The sequence below is a fragment of the Gavia stellata genome, chromosome 31 (assembly GCF_030936135.1).
Source record: "Gavia stellata isolate bGavSte3 chromosome 31, bGavSte3.hap2, whole genome shotgun sequence".
NCBI lineage: Eukaryota > Metazoa > Chordata > Aves > Gaviiformes > Gaviidae > Gavia > Gavia stellata.
The window spans coordinates 3,855,611-3,877,688 of NC_082624.1; the positions used below are offsets into that span (position 1 = coordinate 3,855,611).

Sequence of the window (22,078 nt, forward strand, 5' to 3'; positions counted from 1 at the left end):
CTTTAGAGTGCCCGAGTTAGGTCCGGGCAAACAACTCCACCTTCTTCCCAGATTCAAATTACCTGGCACTGACCTCTGCAGCCCCCAGAGCTTCTCTTTTCTTGAAAAGCAAATGAGAACAGTGATGGGCGAAGCACAGCAGTGGAGAAGAGCCCACTGCTCAAGCCAGAAATGAAAATGCGCTGCTGCCTCTTGAATGTGAGGGAAAACTGCGTTATTTTCCTGAATATATGTAAAACCTTATCATTTGGACTTTTTTTTTGGTCTTGGAAATACCAAAGCCAAATTTGCTTTAACGGTCAATTGTCAAGACCATTTTAAAATGGAATTAAGTTGGGGGCTTTGTAAGATGAACTGTTTATAACACAGAAAATAAATTAACAGCAACTGCCTGCTCACCTCCAACTCAAACCAGGGGTGAAGACAATTTCTACAGCTGGCTAAGTTCTTCACGGAGTGTTTTTCCTGAAAAACTTCTATGTAACCACTGATTTTTCTCATTAATTTGCTGGGTTTTTTTAAGAAAATACTTGTCTCGTGTGTCACGCTTCAGATTGGGACCTAGTTCAGAAAAGCCAAACCCACTTCATGTGGATGAACAGGCACTTAAGTGTTGGATGGGGCCTCCAGCTGAGCTTGAAAATATTTCTATTTCAAAATAAATGTATTTAGCTTTCATTGTCTCTCAACTAGCAAAAAGTAAGGGAGTGGTCCTACTTAAGAAGAGCAAAGAGAACCCACTTACCATCAGCGTCAAGGAGCAGACAGTTTCACAGGTCCTGCTAGTCAACATCTAACAAAGGTTAGCAGTGAAATTGAGGGTAGTTTGTAGTCTAGTCTTCCAAATATGTAAAAGACTAGATCTGCTACACATGGTGACTCTTGGCTGTGCTGGTTATGGCAAGATTTAATTAATGCTTAAATTAATTAGCCCGGGAAAAATCTTTGCTCTTCTAGTACTTGCTTTGAGCCCTTCATTTTCACAGCATCCTTTGCAGGTTACACAAAAGACCCTGTGTGTTCTCTGCCGTTGCTAGCTCCTGCTCACCCCTCTGCTCTCTCTGACCCTCAGGTGGCTCGTTCAGCGAGGAAACGGAACAGAAGTTTGATCACTTCAGCGGACTCACAAATAACAAGGTGTCCACCCGATAGAACGGCATCGCCTCCCACCCCACTATTTAAAGAAGCGAGGTTTCCTGCTTCGGTGATTTCCCTAACCACTGCACAAAAAAGAAAATCAAGCAAACAATCAAACTCTAAATTAGCAAGGTAAATTATTTTCTAAAGGTGCCTTCCTTCCCCGAGTAGGTGCTCAGACCACCATGTGTCTCCTGTAACTCCAGTCCCTATGACTGAGGTAGTTAGGAGCAGGCTTTTAAACTCTACTTGGCTCCGTATCTTCACCATTCCAACCTTCTCCGGAAAGATTTCTCCCTCCACTTTGCAGCGCCATCTTTATTCACAGACGTAGGTCCAGGCTGCAGCAAGCACAACTTGCCTTTGTTTGGGTACCAACAACCTAAACGTGTCTTTTACCATTCATTTTCTTCAAGGCATTAATCTTGGTATCTTTAAGCTCTTTGACTCAAGCTTGAACGCACCATTGATGCAAACGCCTCCATTTGTGACGCTGCTTCTTGAACACAGCTAATCCTCAGCACTGCCACGTCATTACTCCATTTTAGCAAAGAAACACAGGAAAGGAAAAAAAAAATTGGAGCAGCTTTTTCTGAGCAGAACGGTATAAAGCATAATTTAATACTGCAATGAAACTCTTGTATTCAACGATCAACTCCCAACACAATCTCTTAAGCGGAGCAGCTGATGCAGAACTGTTTTCTACACGTGCATCAGGGCTTCGTGAAGCTACGCCTCCCTCGTAACATCGAGAAGACTTTGCAGATCTCCTGATGATGAGTCCACTGGACTGTGAATTTCCATTACACAGTAAGCTATTCACCCAATAGATTCTATGTACACCTAAAGGTTACCTTCTAAGCTGGATATTCACTCTGTCTTTTCTTTAAAGGATGAATTTAGTTAAGGCATTGTATCATCACTGTACCTTACAGAGGTAACTTCATGGCTTTCATCATCAGGGATCTGGACCTGTGCTGTCACAGCCCCACCTGTGTAAGTTGTCTTTAGAAGGATTTTTACACTTGGTAAATTCACAATGGTGCTAAGTGTGTTCCTCTGTTTGTTTGAGGCCACACATTGCTACAGATTTTCAGACACAGCTACTTGAATAAAAATGTTTTACCCAGAAAAATGTTTTATATGCCATTTGTGTATTTCTACTCCATGAAAGTTTAGGGCCTCGTTCACAATTCCTGGTACTGAAGTTTTTTTTCTCCCTCTGTGTTTGTACGGAAGACTTCTCCAAGCAGCTGAAGTTAACTGAATACTTATAGCTGACCATTTCAATCCACAGAGGGATTGAAAGCGGCTGCATCTAACCTTGTGCTCTTCATAACCTACCTCACAGGGATGTTGTGAGGCTTGAAGAATGCAGAAGTCTTTTGCTAATGCCTGTCAGAGAATTTCTGTCATTTATCCAGTGGCCCAGACAGTGGCATCTAGCAAAGGGTTTTAGCCTACTGTAAGTTGGAAAACTCCGTTTTGTTCTCACGATGCTCAACTGTGTAGCAAAAGCAGAGCCTGAGATGTGTCGGGTGCTCTATTGCTGCTGCCACAGCAAGGTGTCTCGCAGCATCTCGTAACACCAGGCCCTGGGCAAAGCAGAACTGGCCAGTTCTCGTTTTCTTTTCCTAATTGGTGGATGCCAACTTTCCTTGCTACTGGTGCAACAAAGTCAGGCTCTTTAAACACTATGTAAATAAGGAAAACCCCTGAAACTCACTTGCATTCAATGCTTGTCAGCTTTGTGGGATATTTTAACAATAACAGTACAACAAAGTAAACATTAAACAGATTTTTTTGACTCCTGCAGATGCTCTGCTCTTGCTTACAGCTGGATTTTGGCCAACAAGGTACAATTCCCTTACTCTAATGCTTTTTTTTTTTTTAATTACAGAGCAGGCTTTTCTGTACGCAGCCTTACTTTCTGCAAATGCCCCAGTGAGTAACAAGACGCTTTGAAACAGAGTAGGGCAAGATGCTCTCTGTAATGGAGAGCTAACAGCAACCCTCACGGGGCTTGGCTCTCAAGCTCAAGATCTCATTAATAGTAAACTTTTTCCCTTCCCAACTTTAGAAAGAGAAGACGGTGCTAATCCGTAAGAGAACATCCCCGTGGCAACTCACTGTTCTGCATGCAGTTTAATATCACAGCCATGCTCATCTATACATTTTTTTTTTAGCGGAGATGGTTTATTCCTCCTGGTCCAAGCTTTCCGGCAGGAGCACTTCGGTGTCCGAGACGCCCTGCTGCTTGTGCTTCAACCCCAAAGCCCGGGTCACCAGCCTCTTCGCCACTGCAGTGTCGGTCTGGGGTCTTTCTTTTGCAAGGTGAAGGAGCTCTAGGTAAAAATGGGTGAAAATCATCAAGTTAACGCTTGTTCAGGAACAGAAGGGCTGATTTCTATTTTCTTAGTTCCTCTACAGAATTAGCCCAGGAGCATGAGCAAATCATCTCTCCCTATCCAGTAAATCACCTTTTCTTTTAGAAAGATGTCCTCCAGATTTGTACTTCAGATTTTTTAATGACAGTTCAGAAGCTAGTTGGCTACAATTAAGCTCCAGGCCTCTTCTGCAGTGGCAGAGAGAATTGTTCCCCGTTGGCTTTCAGGAACAGCTTCCTAACCCTTCCTGGCAAAATTCAGCCAGTCACGTCTCTGAGAACAAAATGAAGGCACACAGTCCAACCAATTTATCTGTGCGCAGAAAAGTTTGATCTCAATTTAGACTAGTCAAAACCAGCAGTCTAAATCCTTAGAAAGCAGCAAGGACAAAAATCTGTGTTTTTTTAAAAAATAGCTAAATATAGCAGATGCTTTGACCAGTAACCTCCAGTTTCTGGTAGACACCTGGCTTGCTACAATTTCATCTTACAAGAAATGAATACACCAAAACTTTGCCAAGTCCACAGTAGTCTGGATTTGGCAATTACCTAATCATTTATCAGCAACTGTTTGCAAATTTATTATCCAGTTAGCAATGGGGGCTTTGCTTGCTTTTTCAGAAGTTTTATTAATAAAGGCAGCCCATAACAGCTTAAAGAAAGAGGGGCAGGCTCAAAGCATCCGCAGCTTGGAAAAAAAATAAAACTGCCACTCTTTCTGGACAAAGCTCAAAAAAAAAAAGGAAAAAAAAAAAGAGACACTGTCAGCTAATCAAGATCCAAATTTGTATTTGGAAAAAGAATCGCTACTTAAACTGAACACAAACAGAATTTCTATCTAATGTTCCCCAGAAGGAGTTTATAACCTGATTCAGAAGTGTGCTGAGGGGCTACAGCAGCAAGAATGAGGGAGCGTGAATGAAAACAGATGAAGGGGAGTGCAAAACCCAATCTAATTCTTTGACGTTTCATTTAAATCTAGCCATCTTAAAAACTCAGGAACTTCTAACTGTGACAGTGTCCCTTGAAAGCATTCGTACTGAAATTTGCTTCAACTGCAATGTACTGTAGAAGTAACAGTATGGTTGTACGTTCAGCAAAGTCTCTACTGCTGCAAGATTCATGGCATTTCTTTACTGTGGCAAGTATAACTGATTACAATATGATTTTACAAGGCAATAAATAAAACAATGTTAATGGCTAAGCTTAACAATTTTTTCCTTCACCTGATACTGAATAAAATTATGCCAACCACAAAAATGTAACTGCTGTCGGTTTTGTCTCATCTATTATCTTTAACCGGGCAGAGTAACAGGGCAGAGAGACTTACTGGGCGGACTGACCGCATTTGCCGCGCTTTGTCTTCCTGCAGTCGCAGCTACAGCTACACCTCTCTGCTGAACAACACAACCCTTCGCTTAAAACTCGACACGAGCGAAGCAAATAAATAACACCACAAGCAAGACTAAGCCCAAAATTGCAGCAAACCACTTAGCTGGAGAGTAAACAAAAAGCAACAGGAGTTGATGCTTTTTTCTCCCTTCTACATGAGGGCTGAATAAAGAGTGACTGAAAACTTAAGCGTAGGTAACAGCTGTAGGTATCTTTCCCATAAGTGGAATATAATGTAGTCTCATTCTGCAAATTTGTTTGTCATCACATTCACCTGTGCCAACTGCTCACACCTGCTGCAGACAGGCAGAAACCAGCATTGCTGATGCAGTAAGTTTTAACATAACTCTAAAAATTGGCTGAAAATACTATAAAAAAATCCACCTGCAGGCTTTTACTGAAGCTGCTGCACAACAGCTCCCTATCCCGCAATGCCAATAAAGCTATAAAAAAGCAAAACAAAAAAGAAATACTGGTCCTTAATACATACTTCCCCATTTAACTCGTCATCGTGACCACTCAGGATATAGACTGGTAAACCAAGAAATAATACTAATAATAATTTAAAAAAAATTGTCTTACTTGGTCGCTGAAGTGCCTTGGTCTTAGACTGCTTTGTTGCATGGATCAATGGTCGGATCTTTAAAGAAGGATAACGTCGCCCCAAGGCTTGAGATGCTTCAAAGAAAAAAAGATTGCTGAAATCAGCAGATTGAATTTTGGTGGCTTTAATAATAAAAATCAGTACACGGTGTAATAACACTGAATAATTTGAGCTTCAGCAGCTGATGCGTTATCTATCTCAAGACTTGTACTAGTACAGCTAAACTCATTCTGGTCACCCCAGGCTCACATCACACATTCCCCGCACAGGAAGAGTCCCAAGAAAGTATAAACAGGTTTTAAAAGACAACTCTGTCGTTATTAGACTAAATCCCAAGAAAAAAGCGTAAGCTCTTGGACTACATATGCTGCTAGATGGAAACTTCTCTTGGGATGGCTCTGACCTGAGCTTGGGGCAATTGTCCCCGAGAAGCTCCGTTTGCCAGGAGGCTTGGTGTCTGACCCGCCTGCCATCGCACGCGTAAGGTCCCCCCCAGCTTACTGTCCGCTTGCAGGAATTTTGTCCAGTTACAAGAGGGGAAAAAAAAAAACTGAAGTAGCAAAACCAATTAATTTCTAGAAATGCAGCGCGAGCCGCTCAGTAAACAAGAGGTGCCCTGGTTATTAACCAGGGCAATTCAAAACCTGCTGTTCTCGCAAAGCGGAGTTTCCACACACCACCGCAGTAATTCCAGCTTCTCAAGCCTTAAACACCTTTCAAGTTTGCAGCGCGCAGGAAGAAAAAGATGTGACGAACCATAACCACCTTTGGCAACGGCTCAGCCCAAGCGCAAGACTCGACATCGCAACCCACCGCGCAGTACAGGGTCACGGTGCAAGAGCAGAGAAACCCCAGCAGCTCCCTCAATCACGGCCACAAATTGAGTCACGCTACCTGTAGACAGGCTGGAGAAGATTCCCAGGGCGTGCGTATCATCGACCCACTGGATTTTGAAACCACTCTCACTGAAATCAAAAGACAATAGAATAATATTCATTAATAAGAAAGAAAAGAAACCCCACCACACAATAAAAGCCATCAGCCACCTCGGGTTATCAAGAGTGCTTGGCATTTTTAGGTAGACAGCCGGTGCTTTTCAAAGCATTATACCCACTGTACACGAAGGAACAGAAGAACATTAGATGTGCCCCTTCCAAGGCCACACTCTACGATTACCCCATCAGTTGCCCCCAAGAACTCTCGTTTTCCTCTGAAGAAACCCTTGGCCAAAATCAACCTCAATTTCAGGGACTGTCTGGTAACACAAAAATAATGATGTTTGTCATTCATGTAGTGCTTTACAAACACGACCCGATTGCTCAGATGTCTACAATAAAAAGCAAGTGATTTAGAAAAGCAGTTTATAAAGCTTAGGGTGAAGAGACCGATGTGAAAAAGCTAATAAAGCATCAGTGGAAAATGTGAGCTGGGAGCAGGGAGTTCAAAGCTTTTCCTGCAGCACGGGAAATACAAATACAATCGACTGCTCGGATTAGATCCATCAATTTTCAGCTCAGCTTCATTCTCACAGCGAGTAGAAAAAAATACATTAAAAGGAAACACGCACAACAGACAGTAGCTTATTTAGAATGTAAATCATGTTTTTTAATTTAAGGGATTCATAGAGGTGAAGAGAGGAGGAGGAGGACGGCGGGAGGAAAACAGGGAGAGTTGCCTACAGACACCGTGTCCACGCACTCAGGCAGCGGTGGTGGTAATTCAGAGCTGCACCGAGCACCGTTCGTCACTAACGCAGGGCTGAACTTTGTTCTGGTCCTGCGACTAATCCAATGTCGCTCCCTTAGGCGCAAGGCTCCGTTCCCCATATTTACATAATAAATCTTATCTCCAACAGCACGATTGAGCCCTTTTTCTTGCAAAGGCTTATATAAGCACGTATTTCACTCGAGCACCGGGGCACAGTAACAAAGAAGCCTGTAGCAAGCACCTAAAGACTCTCACTGAAGCCAGAGCAGTAGGAATAAGCCTGCACATAGATAACTGTGCGTATGACGGAGCCCTGAGGAACCAGCTGTGTTTTAAATCATGCATAAACTGCAGGAAAAGCATCCTTTAAGGCACAGAGAGAGTATAAGACATAAGGGCACGAAGGCGAAACTAAACTTCAAAATTCATCAGATTCTGTCACGCGTTCACGTCCGCGTACTGCTCCCTTCATGCCCCTGATGTGCCCAAGTTCTCAGAAAGGTACTCACTGGAAATCCGAGAACACTTCTAACAGGTGCTCCGTCTTCAGCGCCGGGGAGAAGTCATAGATTTCCGTTACGTGGCCAAAATCCCCCTCGCTGAGCTGTGCATCTCCGTAGCTGGAATAATCAAAGCTGATCTTCTCAATGCTTATGTCCTTCACGGTTAAATAACCCACAATCTGAGAATATTAAAAAATAAAAAAAAATTAAAAAAAAATCAGACAAGGTTTCACTTCAGAGCGCGATCCTCCAGGGCCCCACCTCGGTCCCTGCAAACCACTTCTGCAGCCACACGCCTGCCGAGAGGTTCAGCAGCCGCCTGGGGCAGCCCCGGCACAGGGACTCTCCTCCCACGGGCTAATGCCTTCCCCTCAGGCCGACTCCTGAGCCACCCTCTTCTCCCCAAAGTTGCTCCCCACGGCAATACCCATGGCAAAACACTACCTCTGCAAAGAGCTCCGCGGTACAGTCATCCTCGAGGCTGCTCTGCCTGTGGATGGCCGCGCTCTCCTCTTTATCGCCTGTGGACAAACGCAGCTCACGCCACAGCGTGTCGGCCAAGCCGGAACGCTCCTTGTCCTCCTCTTCTGCCACCGGCACCTTCCCGCTGCGGCTCTGCACAGGAGCATCAACCCCGCGCTCGTTCTGGTCCTCAGGAGCTGACGGGTCGGCACCACGGACCGGCTCAGGTGTGGCCAGAGGCTCATTTTGGGCTTCTGGGGGGTTCTGGTTACGCTCCACCTGGGCAACGCTGGGGCACTCTTCATCTTGGCTTTCCAGTTTGGAGAAACTCTTCCCTCCCTCCTCCATGCCGGCATTCACAACGTCCTTGCCCTGTTCTTCAGGCAGGGACACGTTGCCGCCGCTCTCCAGGCTCTTGGCAGCAGCACAGCTCTTATCTTGGTTTTCCAGCACCGGCGACGTTGCATTCGACTCCACTGCAGCCGGGTCTGTACAGCAGTTACCACTGCGACTTTCTGGTAGGGAGGAGTTCTTGCCGCACTCCACTACACCGGTATCCCGGCTGTTTTGGTCTTCAGCTTGCAACTGGCAGAGGATTTTGGTACCTTCTGGTACAACAGTGTTGTCGCAGCTCTGATCTTGCACTTCCGCTTCAGTTGGGTTTTTATTGTGTACAGAAGAAAGGGAATCTGAACAGTCTTTATCCTGACTTTCCTGCCCAGAGAAATCGTTAGTATTCTCTAACGATGGGACATCCGTACTGCACGGAGGACATTCATCGTTTCTGTTATCATTATTCTTTCCTGAAACACACTCTTCGCCGGGCTCCTGTTGCTTGCCAAGGGCCAAGGAGACGCCAGCCGGGCTGCCTTCAGACTTCCCCAATTCCTCCTGGGCGTCCCCGACTGAAGCTTTAGGGCAGATCTCTTCCTCTTGTGCCATATCCCCGCCTGACTCGGTGCCAGCCGCCATCGGGCTCCCCTGCTCCCCCCATTCCGCCTTCTTGCGCATCGCCTTGGGGACATACAGGGCTTTATCTGGTTTCTTCCAGGGCGGCCTTTTTATCCTGCCAGACCCCACGCAGGCTCGCGAGTTGTCACCGTGCACATCCCCGCCGTGCCGCAGCCTGCCGCCTCGGCTCCCCCGGCCCCACGGCTGCGGAGGTCGGTGCGGTCTCGGTGGGTTGCTGCTGGGTTTTTGGTCGCTAGTCTCGCTGGGCAGCCTGGAACCAAGAGAACGGCAATGCATCAGCGGGGAGCAGAGGAACCCAAGTAACGCGACATTTGCAAAAAAGAGGAGGAAAAGCATCAAATCCCCATAGAAGTCAGTGGATGGGGGAAAAAAAAGAAGAGCCTCTGCTTCCTTAATGACTGGAAGATGCTATCAACAACAGACACCCTCCTCTTTGCGGAAAAGCACCATGACCATGCAAACTTCGTGCTCATAAGCTTGAGCAAAAACCCCATGGCCATAGAAAGAGAAGCGCCGTTACATCTACCGCACCGTACCTTACGGCTGAGTGACAGATGACCGTCCTCCTCCTCCATCCTTCTCCCACAGAAAAGCTGCTCAACAAATCCACGTTGTCCACGGTCCGATGGATCAGGTACCTGAGGCGACTGGACAGAGGGGGGAACAGGAGCACTCTGGAAAGAGAGAGGGGTTGGGGGCATCAGCAACTTGCAGGAAGGAAAAGGACAGGAACATAGCACGAATTTATTAACCTCTCTTCCCCGAGTCCTTCCCAGTGTAGGGTTTAAATCCCATCCCAAAAGCCAAGCAGGACTTTCTGGTATTAAAGAGCCCAAATCCCTTCTCCATCCCAGATGTCTAGACAGACGCGCTCGCTTCGCACGTAGCAGCGGGAGCGTGGGGCGGCTGGGACTCCCATTCCTGCCTCTATCCATGCTGGGAATGGCCGGAAAGGACCAGCAGAAGGCTGCTGCCGGTCCCCTTCCTCCCAGTCTGAGTGCGCTCCAGGAAGTGGCAGCTAAAAGAATTAACGCCACATTCGATTTCATTGCATTTAGACATGTTTTTACAATTTTAGTTTCGTTCCTGAGCATTTTACAATTGCACTGGTACTTTCTCTGCCAAACGTTTTTAAAAAAGCAATGAAACAAATATTTAAGGTCATTACAAGCTGGCAAGGAGCTGAACTAAGCAATCCCACCTCTGCTCCTGTCTGACACCCTCTTTTTGGCCATCTCAAGGGCTTCAAAGGTCACTGGATCAGGGACTAGGTCCAGCTAAATCCAGTTGGCCAAAGAAAAATGATGCCGCGATCCAAGGCGACGGAGTTCGCTGCCGAGGAGGAGGATCCGGAGTGCAGGAAGCCCTCAGCGGAGAGGGGAAATAAAACAGTTTCATTGTGAAACTATTCATTGTAACTCGCCAGGCTGACTAGCAAGCTAGGCCAGCTCGGGGCTGGCGCAGAAGCCACCAGCGTCCAAACCGACTCCGCTTGAAGGAGCACGAACGGAGAAGGGCGTGCGGCAGAAACCCCGCGCCGATCCTTGGCCCACAGGGATGCTCCAGGCCAGGCTGGAGCTCTGCAGCCCGCCAAAGGCAGCCGCTCAAACCCAGCCGGCGTTTTCACCCCGGAGAACCAAAGCAAAACCAGACGAGAGTCACAATGTGCCACCGCCCAGGGACCGCGCGCACCAGCGGGGAGCGGGGCACCCGCTGCAAGGGCCCCTCCGCAGCCGGCTGCCGCGGCAGGGCACCCACCTGTGGTGCTGACCCACCTGTGGTGCTGCCCCTGCAGCATGAAGTGCTCCAGCTCCTCCACGATCCTGCCCACGAACTCATCCTCGTTGGGCGAGAGGAAGACGCCATCCATGCAGCGCAGCGCCAGGGTGGCAGCGGACGGGAGGCCTGTTGAGGGACGGGGCCACACGGAGAGCTGGCTGCAAGCTCCCCTGCCCCGTGGGGTGCTCAGCACCCCTGCAAACCTGACCCACCCTCTGCACGACTCCATGCACCCACCTGCAGCCCTGACCCCCGCCCCATACGCCCCCAACAGCACATGCGTCTGTTCCCCTGCTGCACCCCATCCCTTTCCCTGTGCACCCCCAGCAGCCTGTGCTGCTTTTTTGCACCCTGTTGCCCCTTTCCTTGCACACCCCCAGCACCCTGCGCCGCTCTGTGCACCCTCCTGCACCCCACCTCCTTCCCTGTGCACCCCCAGCACTCCAGGCTAATTTTTGCACCGTTACCCCCTTTCTTATGCACCCCCCAGCACCCTGTGCTGCTCTGTGCACCCTCCTGCACCCCACCCCCTTCCCTGAGCACCCCTCGACATGCCTGTGCACCCCTCGACACCCCTGTGCTGCTGTGCACGCTCCTGCACCCCATCCCCTTCCCTGTGCACCCCTCGACACCCCTGTGCTGCTGTGCACGCTCCTGCACCCCATCCCCTTCCCTATGCACCCCTCGACACCCCTGTGCTGCTGTGTGCACCCTCCTGCACCCCACCTCCTTCCCTGTACACCCCCAGCACCCCGTGCTACTCTGTGCACCCATCAACACCCCTGTACACCCCCAGCACCCCGTGCTGCTCTGTGCACCCTCCTGCACCCCATCCCCTTCCCTGTGCACCCCCAGCACTCCAGGCTACTTTTTGCACCGTTACCCCCTTTCTTATGCACCCCCAGCACCCTGTGCTGCTCTGTGCACCCTCCTGCACCCCTGTACACCCCCAGCACCCTGTGCTGCTCTGTGCACCCTCCTGCACCCCTGTACACCCCCAGCACCCTGTGCTGCTCTGTGCACCCTCCTGCACCCCTGTACACCCCCAGCACCCTGTGCTGCTCTGTGCACCCTCCTGCACCCCTGTACACCCCCAGCACCCTGTGCTGCTCTGTGCACCCTCCTGCACCCCTGTACACCCCCAACACCCTGTGCTGCTCTGTGCACCCTCCTGCACCCCACCCCCTTCCCTGAGCACCCCTCGACACCCCTGTGCTGCTCTGTGCACCCACCAACACCCCTGCACACCCCGTGCTGCTCTGTGCACCCTCCTGCACCCCACCCCTTTCCCCGTGCACCCCCAGCACCCTCTGCTGCTTTGGGCACCCAGTACCCCCCCGTGCCCCCCCAGCACCACGTGCAGCTGGGGGCCCTGCTGCCCCCTCCCCTTTTCCCTGGGCCCCCCCAGCACCACGTGCTGCCTTTCGCACCCTATCACCCCCCCGTCCCCCCCGCACCCTGTGCTGCTCTGCGCACCCTATTCCCCCCCCCCTTCCCGGTGCGCCCCGCGCAGCTCCGTGGGTCCCCCCCCGGACGCGGCCCCCCCCCGCCCCGGCCGGGCCCTCACCGCCAGGCCCGGGCGAGCGGCACTTCCCGGCGCGGCGCCTGCGCTCGGCCCCGGCTCCTCCCGCCGGGCAGCGCCGCCCCGCACCGCCCCCGGGAGGCGGCGATGGCCCCGCGCGGGGAGCGCGGCCGCGGGTGGGGGACGGCCGCTGGGCCCTGCGGCCGCGCCGGCGCTCGCTCGCGGAGGAGCGTGTTTTTCCCACGCGGCCCGGCCCTGGCAGCGCGGCGGGGGGGGGGGGGGAAGGAGGGGGTGGTCCCGCGGGTGCGCCCACGCGTGTCGAGGGAAGCGCCGGGAGCTGGCGGTGGGAAAGGCGGCAGCTCCCGGGGACCCTCCCAGAGGCCGGGCGGGGGCGGCGGGCGGGCGTGGGGGGCGCCCACCCCGGGTCCGGTTCCCGGGGGCACCGGGCATCCCCCCCACCCCACCCCGGGTCCGGTTCCCGGGGGCACCGGGCATCCCCCCCACCCCACGCCGGGTCCGGTTCCCGGGGGCACCGGGCATCCCCCCCACCCCACGCCGGGTCCGGTTCCCGGGGGCACCGGGCATTCCCCCCACCCCACCCCACGCCGGGTCCGGTTCCCGGGGGCACCGGGCACTTCCCCCCCACCCCACGCCGGGTCCGGTTCCCGGGGGCACCGGGCACTTCCCCTCCACCCCACCCCGGGTCCGGTTCCCGGGGGCACCGGGCACTTCCCCCCCACCCCACCCCGGGTCCGGTTCCCGGGAGCACCGGGCACTTCCCCCCCACCCCACCCCGGGTCCGGTTCCCGGGGGCACCGGGCACTTCCCCCCCACCCCACCCCGGGTCCGGTTCCCGGGGGCACCGGGCACTTCCCCCCCACCCCACCCCGGGTCCGGTTCCCGGGGGCACCGGGCACCCCCCACGGTGCTGCCCCGAGTCACCAAATCCTGCAAAACCCCCTTTTTGTTGACGCTAGACTCACCCCGCTCGGTGGCGGCTCACAGGAGTCGGTACCAGCCTGAAGAGCTTTAACATTGGGACATCTTCTACGCGCTCATTTTCCTTAGCTCAATTTTCCAATAATTCAACTCTTTTCTACAACCGCCTGGAATAAATACTAACGCTTTTCTATAATGGCACAGATTCCTCCAGCCAAAAGTCCCAGAGGTTTTAGCCATCTTTTCTTCTCGCCTAGAGAGACCCTGGCACTGAGCAGTTAAAGCAGCCCCAAGTAGCCTCTGATGCTCAGAGCCTGAGTTTTGGGACAACTAACTGGAGATTTGGGCCTGTTTCAGGAGCACCAGCTGAAGCCCATGAGAGATACAGGTGCTCAACACTTTAAGTATGCTCCTAGATTCATATTCCTTCCTTAATGAGTTAATGCATAAATCCTGGGGGGCAATTTGCCCCAGGTGACAGTTTCTGGAAGAGTAAGGGTCTCAAGAACTGAAAAATCGCACAGAACAGAAAGGAGGGCAGCACCACAAGGCTGGAATGCTTTCCCAGGGTGTAATCCGTCCCCCAGCTCAGCGCAGGCGTCCCCGTTGCTCCTCAGCACGAGCAAAGCTGGTCACCACATGGCCCTGAGCTGCTCCCCACCGAGAAGTTGCTGCTGGTCAGCATGGGAGCGAGGTTGTTTCCAACAAATCGCACGGTTCGTTAGTGATATGCTCAAAGGTAACTAATGACCCTCATTATGTCTCTTATAGGAGCAGATAAGAACCATCTCTGGGCTCCTTCACGTGCTCCACGCGGTGCCAGAGCCACAGAGAATTCCGAGGCAGCACAGCTGGTACATCAGAGCCACCCCCACGCTGGTGCGGGGGGAGATTCTGGCTTTGCTCTCACAAAACCCTCCTCGGCAGGGTTAATCTCTCCTGCCTCTCCCCCCTTAGCTGACTGATTGCGTGAAATTACCATATAGATTGAGAAAGCCAGGCCTGTGATTTCACAAGAGCTTCTTTCTGCCAGGCTCCTCCAAGCATCTGGAGACCCTCATCCCGTCTTGACCCCTGTCTGGAGCGGCTTTCCTTGGAGACCAACCCTGGCCTCTGCCTGATGAGAAGAGCAGCTGATGTTTCCAATTTGCAAGCAAAGTCAGGCAAGACAGCAACCTACACCAGCCACATCCCTTTCCCCCCCTATCTCCCCTTTCTCTGCTAAATCCATTCCTCCTAAACCTGAAAAAAATCACTTCAAGGGCAACAGCCATCCCCTGCCCCCCCCAGATACGCTCCTCCTGCAACCCAGCCGGGAAAGGAGCGGTGGGCACGACTCCACGTCCGTCTGCTGCAGCAACTGCCCCAACCACACGGTTCATTCCTCCAGTCTTCCTGTCTGCCCCAGGCCGACATAATAAAGCATGCACTGATTTCGTGATTGCACGGAGTAGGACATCACCCTTTTCCCAGCCTTGCAGCATCCTTTCTAACCTACACGGATACGAGCAGGGCGGCACAGTTTCCAGCCTAGGTTTGAGACACAAAAGCCCTGCTCCCCTTTTTCCTCTAAAGCCAGGCTGAGATGACTAGCGCTGAACGCAGGACCAGCAGCACAGGCTTCCGAAACGGGACCTACTTCCACTGCAAACCAGTGTCAGAGCACGTGGTGCCACCGTCCTGCGTCTGCAAACCACAGCAGCGGTGGCAGCGGAGCCCCGCTTACACCACCTCTGGCATTTACCTCCGAGCTGAGAAGAAGCGCAGACCTTTCTCTCCACAGCAGACCCTCCAGCAGCGTTTTTGGGCAATTTGCTGTGTCTCGTGGTAACGGCCCTAAATGTCTCTGGGGTGCTTGCTGTTCATCATTGCAGCAGGAACTACACGGGGGAAAAAGGAAAGGAAAAACCCTGCAGAGCTCAAAAGGAGCCTACAGCCCACAGCCAGAGCCTGAGCCCAACAGTCCCCGGGAGGATGAGACCGCACGTGCTGTTGCTTGAGAGAAATGGGATTTTTATCTGGGCTGGGGAATGGAGGGGGAGCTACAAGAGCATCCAAAGCACAGCAGTGCCTGGCGAGGCACCTAGACCTGTCCAGAGCAGGGGCCAGGGGCAGCTCAGAGTCCCCGTGCTGGGACAGCCCCCTCTGTCCCCAGGCAGGTGCCCTTCAGGTCCTCCCTCCCCAAACACACGCTCCCTCAGGCTGGGAGCAGGGTCCAGGCCATCCCGACCACTCACCTCCAAGTCCCATCAGCCCTGCCCCTTGTCTGGGCTCTCAGGCTGGGCTGCCAGCTGCTGCCCCTTCTCTCTCAGGAACAGTCTCCAATTGCCATTTAAATTGAGATTTTAATGCTCCTTTTCCCCTAGTCCCTGTGTATCCAGGCTTAGGGAGTGGCTTCGGACACTTGAGCTGTGCCTGATGGGTCCTGGATACCTCTCCCTGGTCAATGATCTCTCTTCACATAACCAGGCACCTAATGAGATGACACTGGGATGCCGGTACCTCCATAGCAGCTGCCACAGCAGCTGAGGAACCCTCAGAGCATTAAAAATGCCAGTTTGTTACCTTACTCTGCAAACCAGCTTGCAATGAATTGGATTTGAGCACCTATTTTATTCTTACCTAGACTGCTCAGCGCTGACAGCTACACTCACCCTGACAGCCTGAAAAACCACCCGTCTTCACAGCCTGTCTGCGGGGTGAGCCAACGCTGCTGCCCCCAGTTCACCCACGGCAAAAACAGAGCTCCAGAAAGCGAACTGGCTTACCCGCGATTACAGGGCAGGAACAGAGCTAGCAACAGCAAGCACGAGTCCTGACTCACAGTCCCTGCTCCGGGATCAGCCCCAGGTGGGAATTCATTGCACTCACCTCCGAAATACGGGCAGGGGTGTAGCAGTACGCTGCACGACTTCAGGATGGTCAGAGGAGGATGCTTCCCGGTGGAACTGCAGAGGAGACCTGTGCAGGAAACCCATAGCAGGAAAAAAACAAACCCATAGCAGGAAAAAACCAAACCCATTCTGAAGCCAGATAAACAAGGTATATCTTTGCCAAAGCAAGCCTGAGTTACACCATTTTGGAGCTGTTGTCCGTTTCCCAGACTGACCACGGAAATGTCTGTAATGTGCAGAGGCTTGTTCCATAACCTGGAAGTTTTTGGCTTACCTCATTGCCATCACCTCGTCTTTTCTGAGGCAGATGGCAAAAAAGCATCAGCCATCCATGCCACAAGTCACAGTAAGAGGTCCAGCCTCTCCATTGGCTTTCTTTTGCAGGTTCACCCTGCAGCCCATCATAGATAACAGCGATACCCTGAAACACTTGCTTTTCTCCAATCTCTTTACAAACAGTCGTGGATTAAGCCCCAGAACTTTGCCACAAGATGAGTATCAGTAAACTCCTCAAAACCAGGGAGGCCAGAACAGTACTGCTTTGAAAAGAGCGGGGTATTCTGACTCCCTCTCGCCACCAAGCCAGGAGTCCCGAAGCAAAGCACAACCATCCTACACGTGCTATGCCACCCTGCTTTTAGTGTGGGAAATCATTACATACATTGCAGCAACGTTCAAATGAAATCAGTCGCGTTGGGCCGCCTAGAAACACGCCAGATGATCGTCCCCGTCTCAGAACAACTACCCCTTCTCTAAGTTAGGCTGTACCATCTTCCCACAGCTGAAAAGCCCCGAGACTGTCTCGGTTTTGACAACTCGCCACCACTGCCACACGGGGAGATGGTTATAAATGAAGTTGAGTCTTATCAGTGCTTCCCCAGAAAAATCCAAGCGTCGACCTTGGAGATACGGTGAGCTCTGCTCCCCTCCCACGCTGATTATGCTGTAACTTGACTATAATTGGGCTCTATTTAATAATTACCATTACTCTGTAATTACCACTTTCTGATTTTTCTCTTTGTTAACGTTTGCTGGGGAGGGGGAGAGGCTTTTCTGCTGTGCCAGAGAGCTAAAGATGTCTCAGATTCAAGACGACATGGATGTGCTGCTTGCTGCAGCAGTGTTTAACCAGGCACCGATCAAAACACGTTTCTAAAGTCACTTGTGTCACAGCTGGCAGCGAAATGCTGGGGGCTGTTCACTTGCTGTTTCTACCCCAGCTAAGCAGCCACAAGCTCCCATACGCACAGGAGAGGCTAATTAAAGAGTACAGGTGAGCAAGGAGCACTGCTGAAGAAGCCATTATTATTGAAATGAGACAGCAAGGGAGGCAGTGTGGAAGGATCCTTAATGAAATGGGGGAGGAAGGGAATTAGAGGGAGAAGAAAGTAAAAGGGGGGAAGAAACAGTCTAGGAAAAGGAGGGGGACCTGACTGATGGAAGATGTGGCGGAGGCGCAGAAACCAAAACAGCAATGTTCTTGCTTTAGCATCTGATTTTCTCCTCTACTCTCAGAGTCTGAAGGGCTCAGACACCCTCACTCCCAAAGGCTCCAAGCAAACGGTCCAGCATCCTGGGGCTAGAACACAGTTTATCTTCATCCTAGACCGCCTTCAGCCGTGCCTGTCCCAGCTTAGAGAGACTGGCTCTTGCTCCAGGGGCCAGAGCAGACCTTTAGCATGCCAAATCCTTCCCTAATGAGCAAGAGCCAGCACCCAGCAACATGCTCCAGACAAGCTGCTCCCAAGCACAGCCTCAGGGCTCCAGAAAATGTAGCTGCGTACTTGTCCAGACTTGCAGGATAATTTGCCGGAGCAACAGAGAGACAGTCAGAGGGGTGAGCCTAAGAGAGTTATCCGAGCAAGGCCGTTACCTCCTTCCCGCACAGCCCACCAGAAACGTGGGTTTCCCTAGCTAAAGGCTGCTATGCAGCACAGCACCGTCCCACCAAGCAGAAGGCAGCATTATCTAGTTCTGCCAGTGGCAGGTATCGCCAAGTAAGCAGTTGCCTTTGGCTTGTGCCCATTTAGCAGCCATGGGCTCACGGCCTTTTGGACATGGGCAGTGGCAAAACCAGCCTCTCGCCCCACAAGCACAGCTGCGTTTTTACTTCACAGGCTATGGAGGAGAGGCTCAGCAGACCACACAAGTCTTTGCTTTCTCAGCTGAAGTCACAAGGAAAGTGGAATTCGAGCCCTTGCATTTTCACCTTTTGCAGAACGCATTTTTCCATGGGTCAGCTAGAGAGAGCAGGAACACAGATCTCTACTGCCCACCTGGGCTAGATCTGAAACTGCAAGTTACAAAAACACGTATCTGAACCCCTTGAGCCATCTGGAAAATCACTCTGGCTATCCCACACTTATTAATGCAAACTCCTGCCCAGACAGAGAGTGCAATATCCTCGTTATCCTCAAACTCCTCAGAAAATAGGCAACTGCAATAGTGTCCCTGCTTCCATCTCTCCCCGAGACCATCCCACCACCCTTTTCCCAACCCCGTCTCAAGCGAAGGCATTGCTGGTGAAAGGTGTAATCTTCTCCAGCGAGACAGACATTTCACACTCCACGTGCATCACTGCAGGCAAGGCATCTGCAGGGCAGGTGTTGTGAGAGGGCTCGGAGACCTGAGAAACCTTGTCAAAGGATGCCTCGTTTTCCATCTGCAGAGCAGCATGGGGCAGAAGCTGGGGGTAGCTGAGGGTCACCACTTCCTTCTGGTACGTGGTGTCATGGTGGTAGGAGACCAGCTCATTGCTGAAGTTCACGGTCTCCACTGCATTGCTGGGACAAAGGCAGCCACAGCCCAAGATGGCTGCAAAAGCTCTCCAGAAGTCTGCATTGAAGGCATAGATGATAGGATTGAGGGAAGAGTTGGCCCACCCGAACCAGACGAAGACATTGAAGACAGTCTCGCTGACACAAGGTAGCTCTCCTGGCTCGTGTAGGTCAAGATTACAGAAGGGCACCATGCAGTTCAGCACGAAGAAGGGCAGCCAGCAGAAGACAAAGATGCCCATGATGATGGAGAGGGTCTTGAGGACCTTGGTCTCCTTCTTGAAGGAGTTCTTCAGGGAGGCCTCGTGAGGGCAGTCGCTGCTGTGGCAGTTTTGGGCATGTTCCACCGCCCTCTCCAGAGAGGAGATCCTACGGATCTGCTGCTGGGCAATGCGGAAGATGCAGGTGTACGTCACAATCATGATGGCAACAGGGATGTAGAAGCTAATGAGAGAAGATGAGATGGCGTAAGTCCTGTTGAGGCTGGAATCACAGTTCTCCCCCCCGGTGACGTTAAAACCTGGCTCCTGTTGGCTAAGGAGCTCATGATCCTTGTGCCACTTCAGCTGCACAGGGATGAAGGAAATCAAAAGGGACAGTAGCCAAGCCACTCCGATCATGATGAAAGCCACACGCTGTGTCATCTTCCTCTCATAGCGGAAGGGGTTGGAAATAGCCCAGTAACGGTCCACGCTGATGATGCACAAATTGAGGATAGAGGCTGTGGAGCACATGATATCAAAAGCCACCCAAACATCACAGAAAGCCCCAAAGGGCCAGAACCCCGCCACCTCGGTGGCAGCCTTCCAGGGCATCACGAGTACAGCCACAAAGAGGTCAGACACTGCCAAGGAGATAACGAAGAAATTGGTGACCTTCGAGCGCAAGTGTCTGAACTTGACCACAGCCACACACACCAGGGTGTTGCCCAGGAGCGTGGAGAGGATGAGAAGGAAAAGGAAGGCAGCTGTCGCCACACGGGAGGACAACTCGGAGTTGCCTTCCTCTGCCCAGCTCTTCCTACTGCTGGTGTCATTGATCACATCCTGCCCATCTCCTTCTGCAGAGGAGTAAAAACCATCCATGGGTTCCCCTTTGTTCCAGTCCCTTCAGAGGTTCCACAGCTGTTCAAGTCCCCATCAGCATCCAACACCCTTTTTTACTGCTCCGCTGGCATCTCAGAAGCACCAACTGCAATCCTCCCAGCTCTCACACCCAGCCAGACGACCCGGCACAAGGAAAAGTGCTTGTAAGCTCTCACTCCTTTCCAGATCTCCTGCTGTCAGCGTGGCGTTTGGTTTTTTTCCCCTCTTGCCTCCCACCCCACTTCTCTTTCTTTGCAGCCTGCCACTCACAAAGAGCTGGCACTCACCTCCGGCACTCGAGCGAGCTGGGAGGGCGTTGCTGCAAGCCTTCCTCCCTCTCCTCTCTCAGAAGCTCTTCATCCGTTGTTGATTTGGTGCCTGCTACAGAATCCCACTCAATCCTTTCTGCACTGGCCAGGCTGGGACTTGCTGCCAGACACAAGAGGGAATCGGGCTCTCTCTGCTCTTGCAGACAGACCTTCTCTGCTCATAAAACAGGCTGCTCTGCTGTCTGCTCTTCCCTCTGTTGCTAATTGCCTCTGGATTTTCACACAGGTCAGATCCTTCTCTGCCCACACACCAGGTCCCCTACTCACCAGGTGGGTACTCTGCAAGCCAAGAACGTGGCATTGGGAGTCCACAGCTGACAGGGTAAGTTGCTTGGGAATTAGGTGATAGGGTTGAAGGGGTAAAATAACAAACATTCAAGGGGGATTTGAGGGTCTGCAATGCAAATCAGGATGGAAATTTAGTGTGCTTGATCTCCAAATAGAAGACACCTAAATTCACTCTGCTGGCACTGACTACGGCTCAGATATATGATCCTAAACCAAATACTCCCCCCATCCCAAGCTGCCAGCTGCAAGTGGTACAAAACTGGACTAACTTTCTACTGCAAAATTCCTTAAAGTCCCCAGGACAAAAAGGAAAAAAACACACACAAAAAAAGCTTGTACAAATCTGAAAGTTTTTTCTTTCTGGAAGTATCAGACGAAGCACAGTTTTCAGACAGTCTTTTTTCAGTAGAGGTTATGTGTAGGACCAGAGAGATACCGAACATCACTTTGGTAAGTTTTTTTATCCTGAATAAACATGGGTATTTTCGGTAAAGTGATATAAGGTAGCTTCTCTTTCAAGTTCATCATTCTTTCTTTAAATTTAATTTCCTAACTAGTTCCACATTAGCTATCACCTCCGTGATCAACCAACAGCTGAAAGCATTAACCAGAAAAATCAAGATGTCTTTCCAGCACAATACCAGCCCTGTCAGCAAAGTGGTCACCCCCAAGAGGTCTCCTCACTACCCTTACCGCCTATTCCTCCAAAAACACAGGAACAGCTCTTCCTTCTCGCTCCCATGCTGTCTCACAAGGGCTGAGTAGAGCCGAACAGCCCCAGCCTGCTGCCTCGCCTGTCGTGCCGAAGGTGGAGGCACAGCCTGGTAGTCAGCTGGGGCTCAAAGGCTGCAATCACAAGCGCCGTGGTACTGCGACAGTGGGGGCAGCTCTGGAGGAATGAGCAGTGATATCCCCCCTAAAACTACTCCTCCTTCCCCATAAAACTCTCACTCCAGACTGACAAGCAAACGGCTCTGCAAGACTCTCCCCTATTGCATGGAGGGGAGGAACACCGTGGTATTAGGAACCAGGTCTGACCTACTAAGGCACAGTTTAGCCTTGGACGCAAGAAGATCCCATCCATCACTTTGTAACTAAAGCCACTCTGTTAGCAAAAGGGCTCCCCTGATCAAAGAAATGTCAGAAAAATCCTTCAGGAGGGAAGTTTCCTTGAGAGCCAGCTCTGTAACGGCTGCTTAAACGGGGACCTGCTTTTGAGAAATGCCTTGCTGGCAAACTGGCCAAGGTGGGAAAGAGCAGCAAAAGCTTTCCAAATCAAACTGAAAAAAACACCAGGCAGTT

General features: G+C 51.6%; 3 protein-coding genes across 4 annotated transcripts in view; 1 reads left to right on the forward strand and 2 right to left on the reverse strand.

Moving 5' to 3' along the window:
• LOXL2 (lysyl oxidase like 2) overlaps positions 1-1,293 on the forward strand; it is a 41,559-nt gene extending 40,266 nt beyond the window's left edge. For both annotated transcript variants that reach the window (XM_059831435.1, XM_009819242.2), the window contains one exon: positions 1,073-1,293. In XM_059831435.1, coding sequence (XP_059687418.1) covers positions 1,073-1,152 — 80 coding nt within the window. In that variant the 3' untranslated portion in view covers positions 1,153-1,293. The remainder of the gene's footprint in view (positions 1-1,072) is intronic.
• R3HCC1 (R3H domain and coiled-coil containing 1) lies at positions 1,288-11,063 on the reverse strand. The gene is made up of 8 exons (XM_059831436.1): positions 10,939-11,063; positions 9,700-9,837; positions 8,743-9,413; positions 8,174-8,706; positions 7,736-7,908; positions 6,414-6,484; positions 5,498-5,593; positions 1,288-3,482 (listed from the first exon to the last, which is right to left on the reverse strand). The coding sequence occupies exons 1-8, from the start codon at positions 11,031-11,033 to the stop codon at positions 3,334-3,336; spliced, it is 1,926 nt and encodes a 641-aa protein (XP_059687419.1). The 5' UTR covers positions 11,034-11,063; the 3' UTR covers positions 1,288-3,333.
• Positions 11,064-18,800: 7,737 nt separating this feature from the next.
• Positions 18,801-20,159, reverse strand: LOC104251881 (D(1) dopamine receptor). Its single transcript, XM_009811520.2, has one exon. It carries the CDS (start codon positions 20,157-20,159, stop codon positions 18,801-18,803), a length of 1,359 nt encoding a protein of 452 aa, XP_009809822.2.
• Between the last annotated feature and the right edge of the window lie 1,919 nt (positions 20,160-22,078).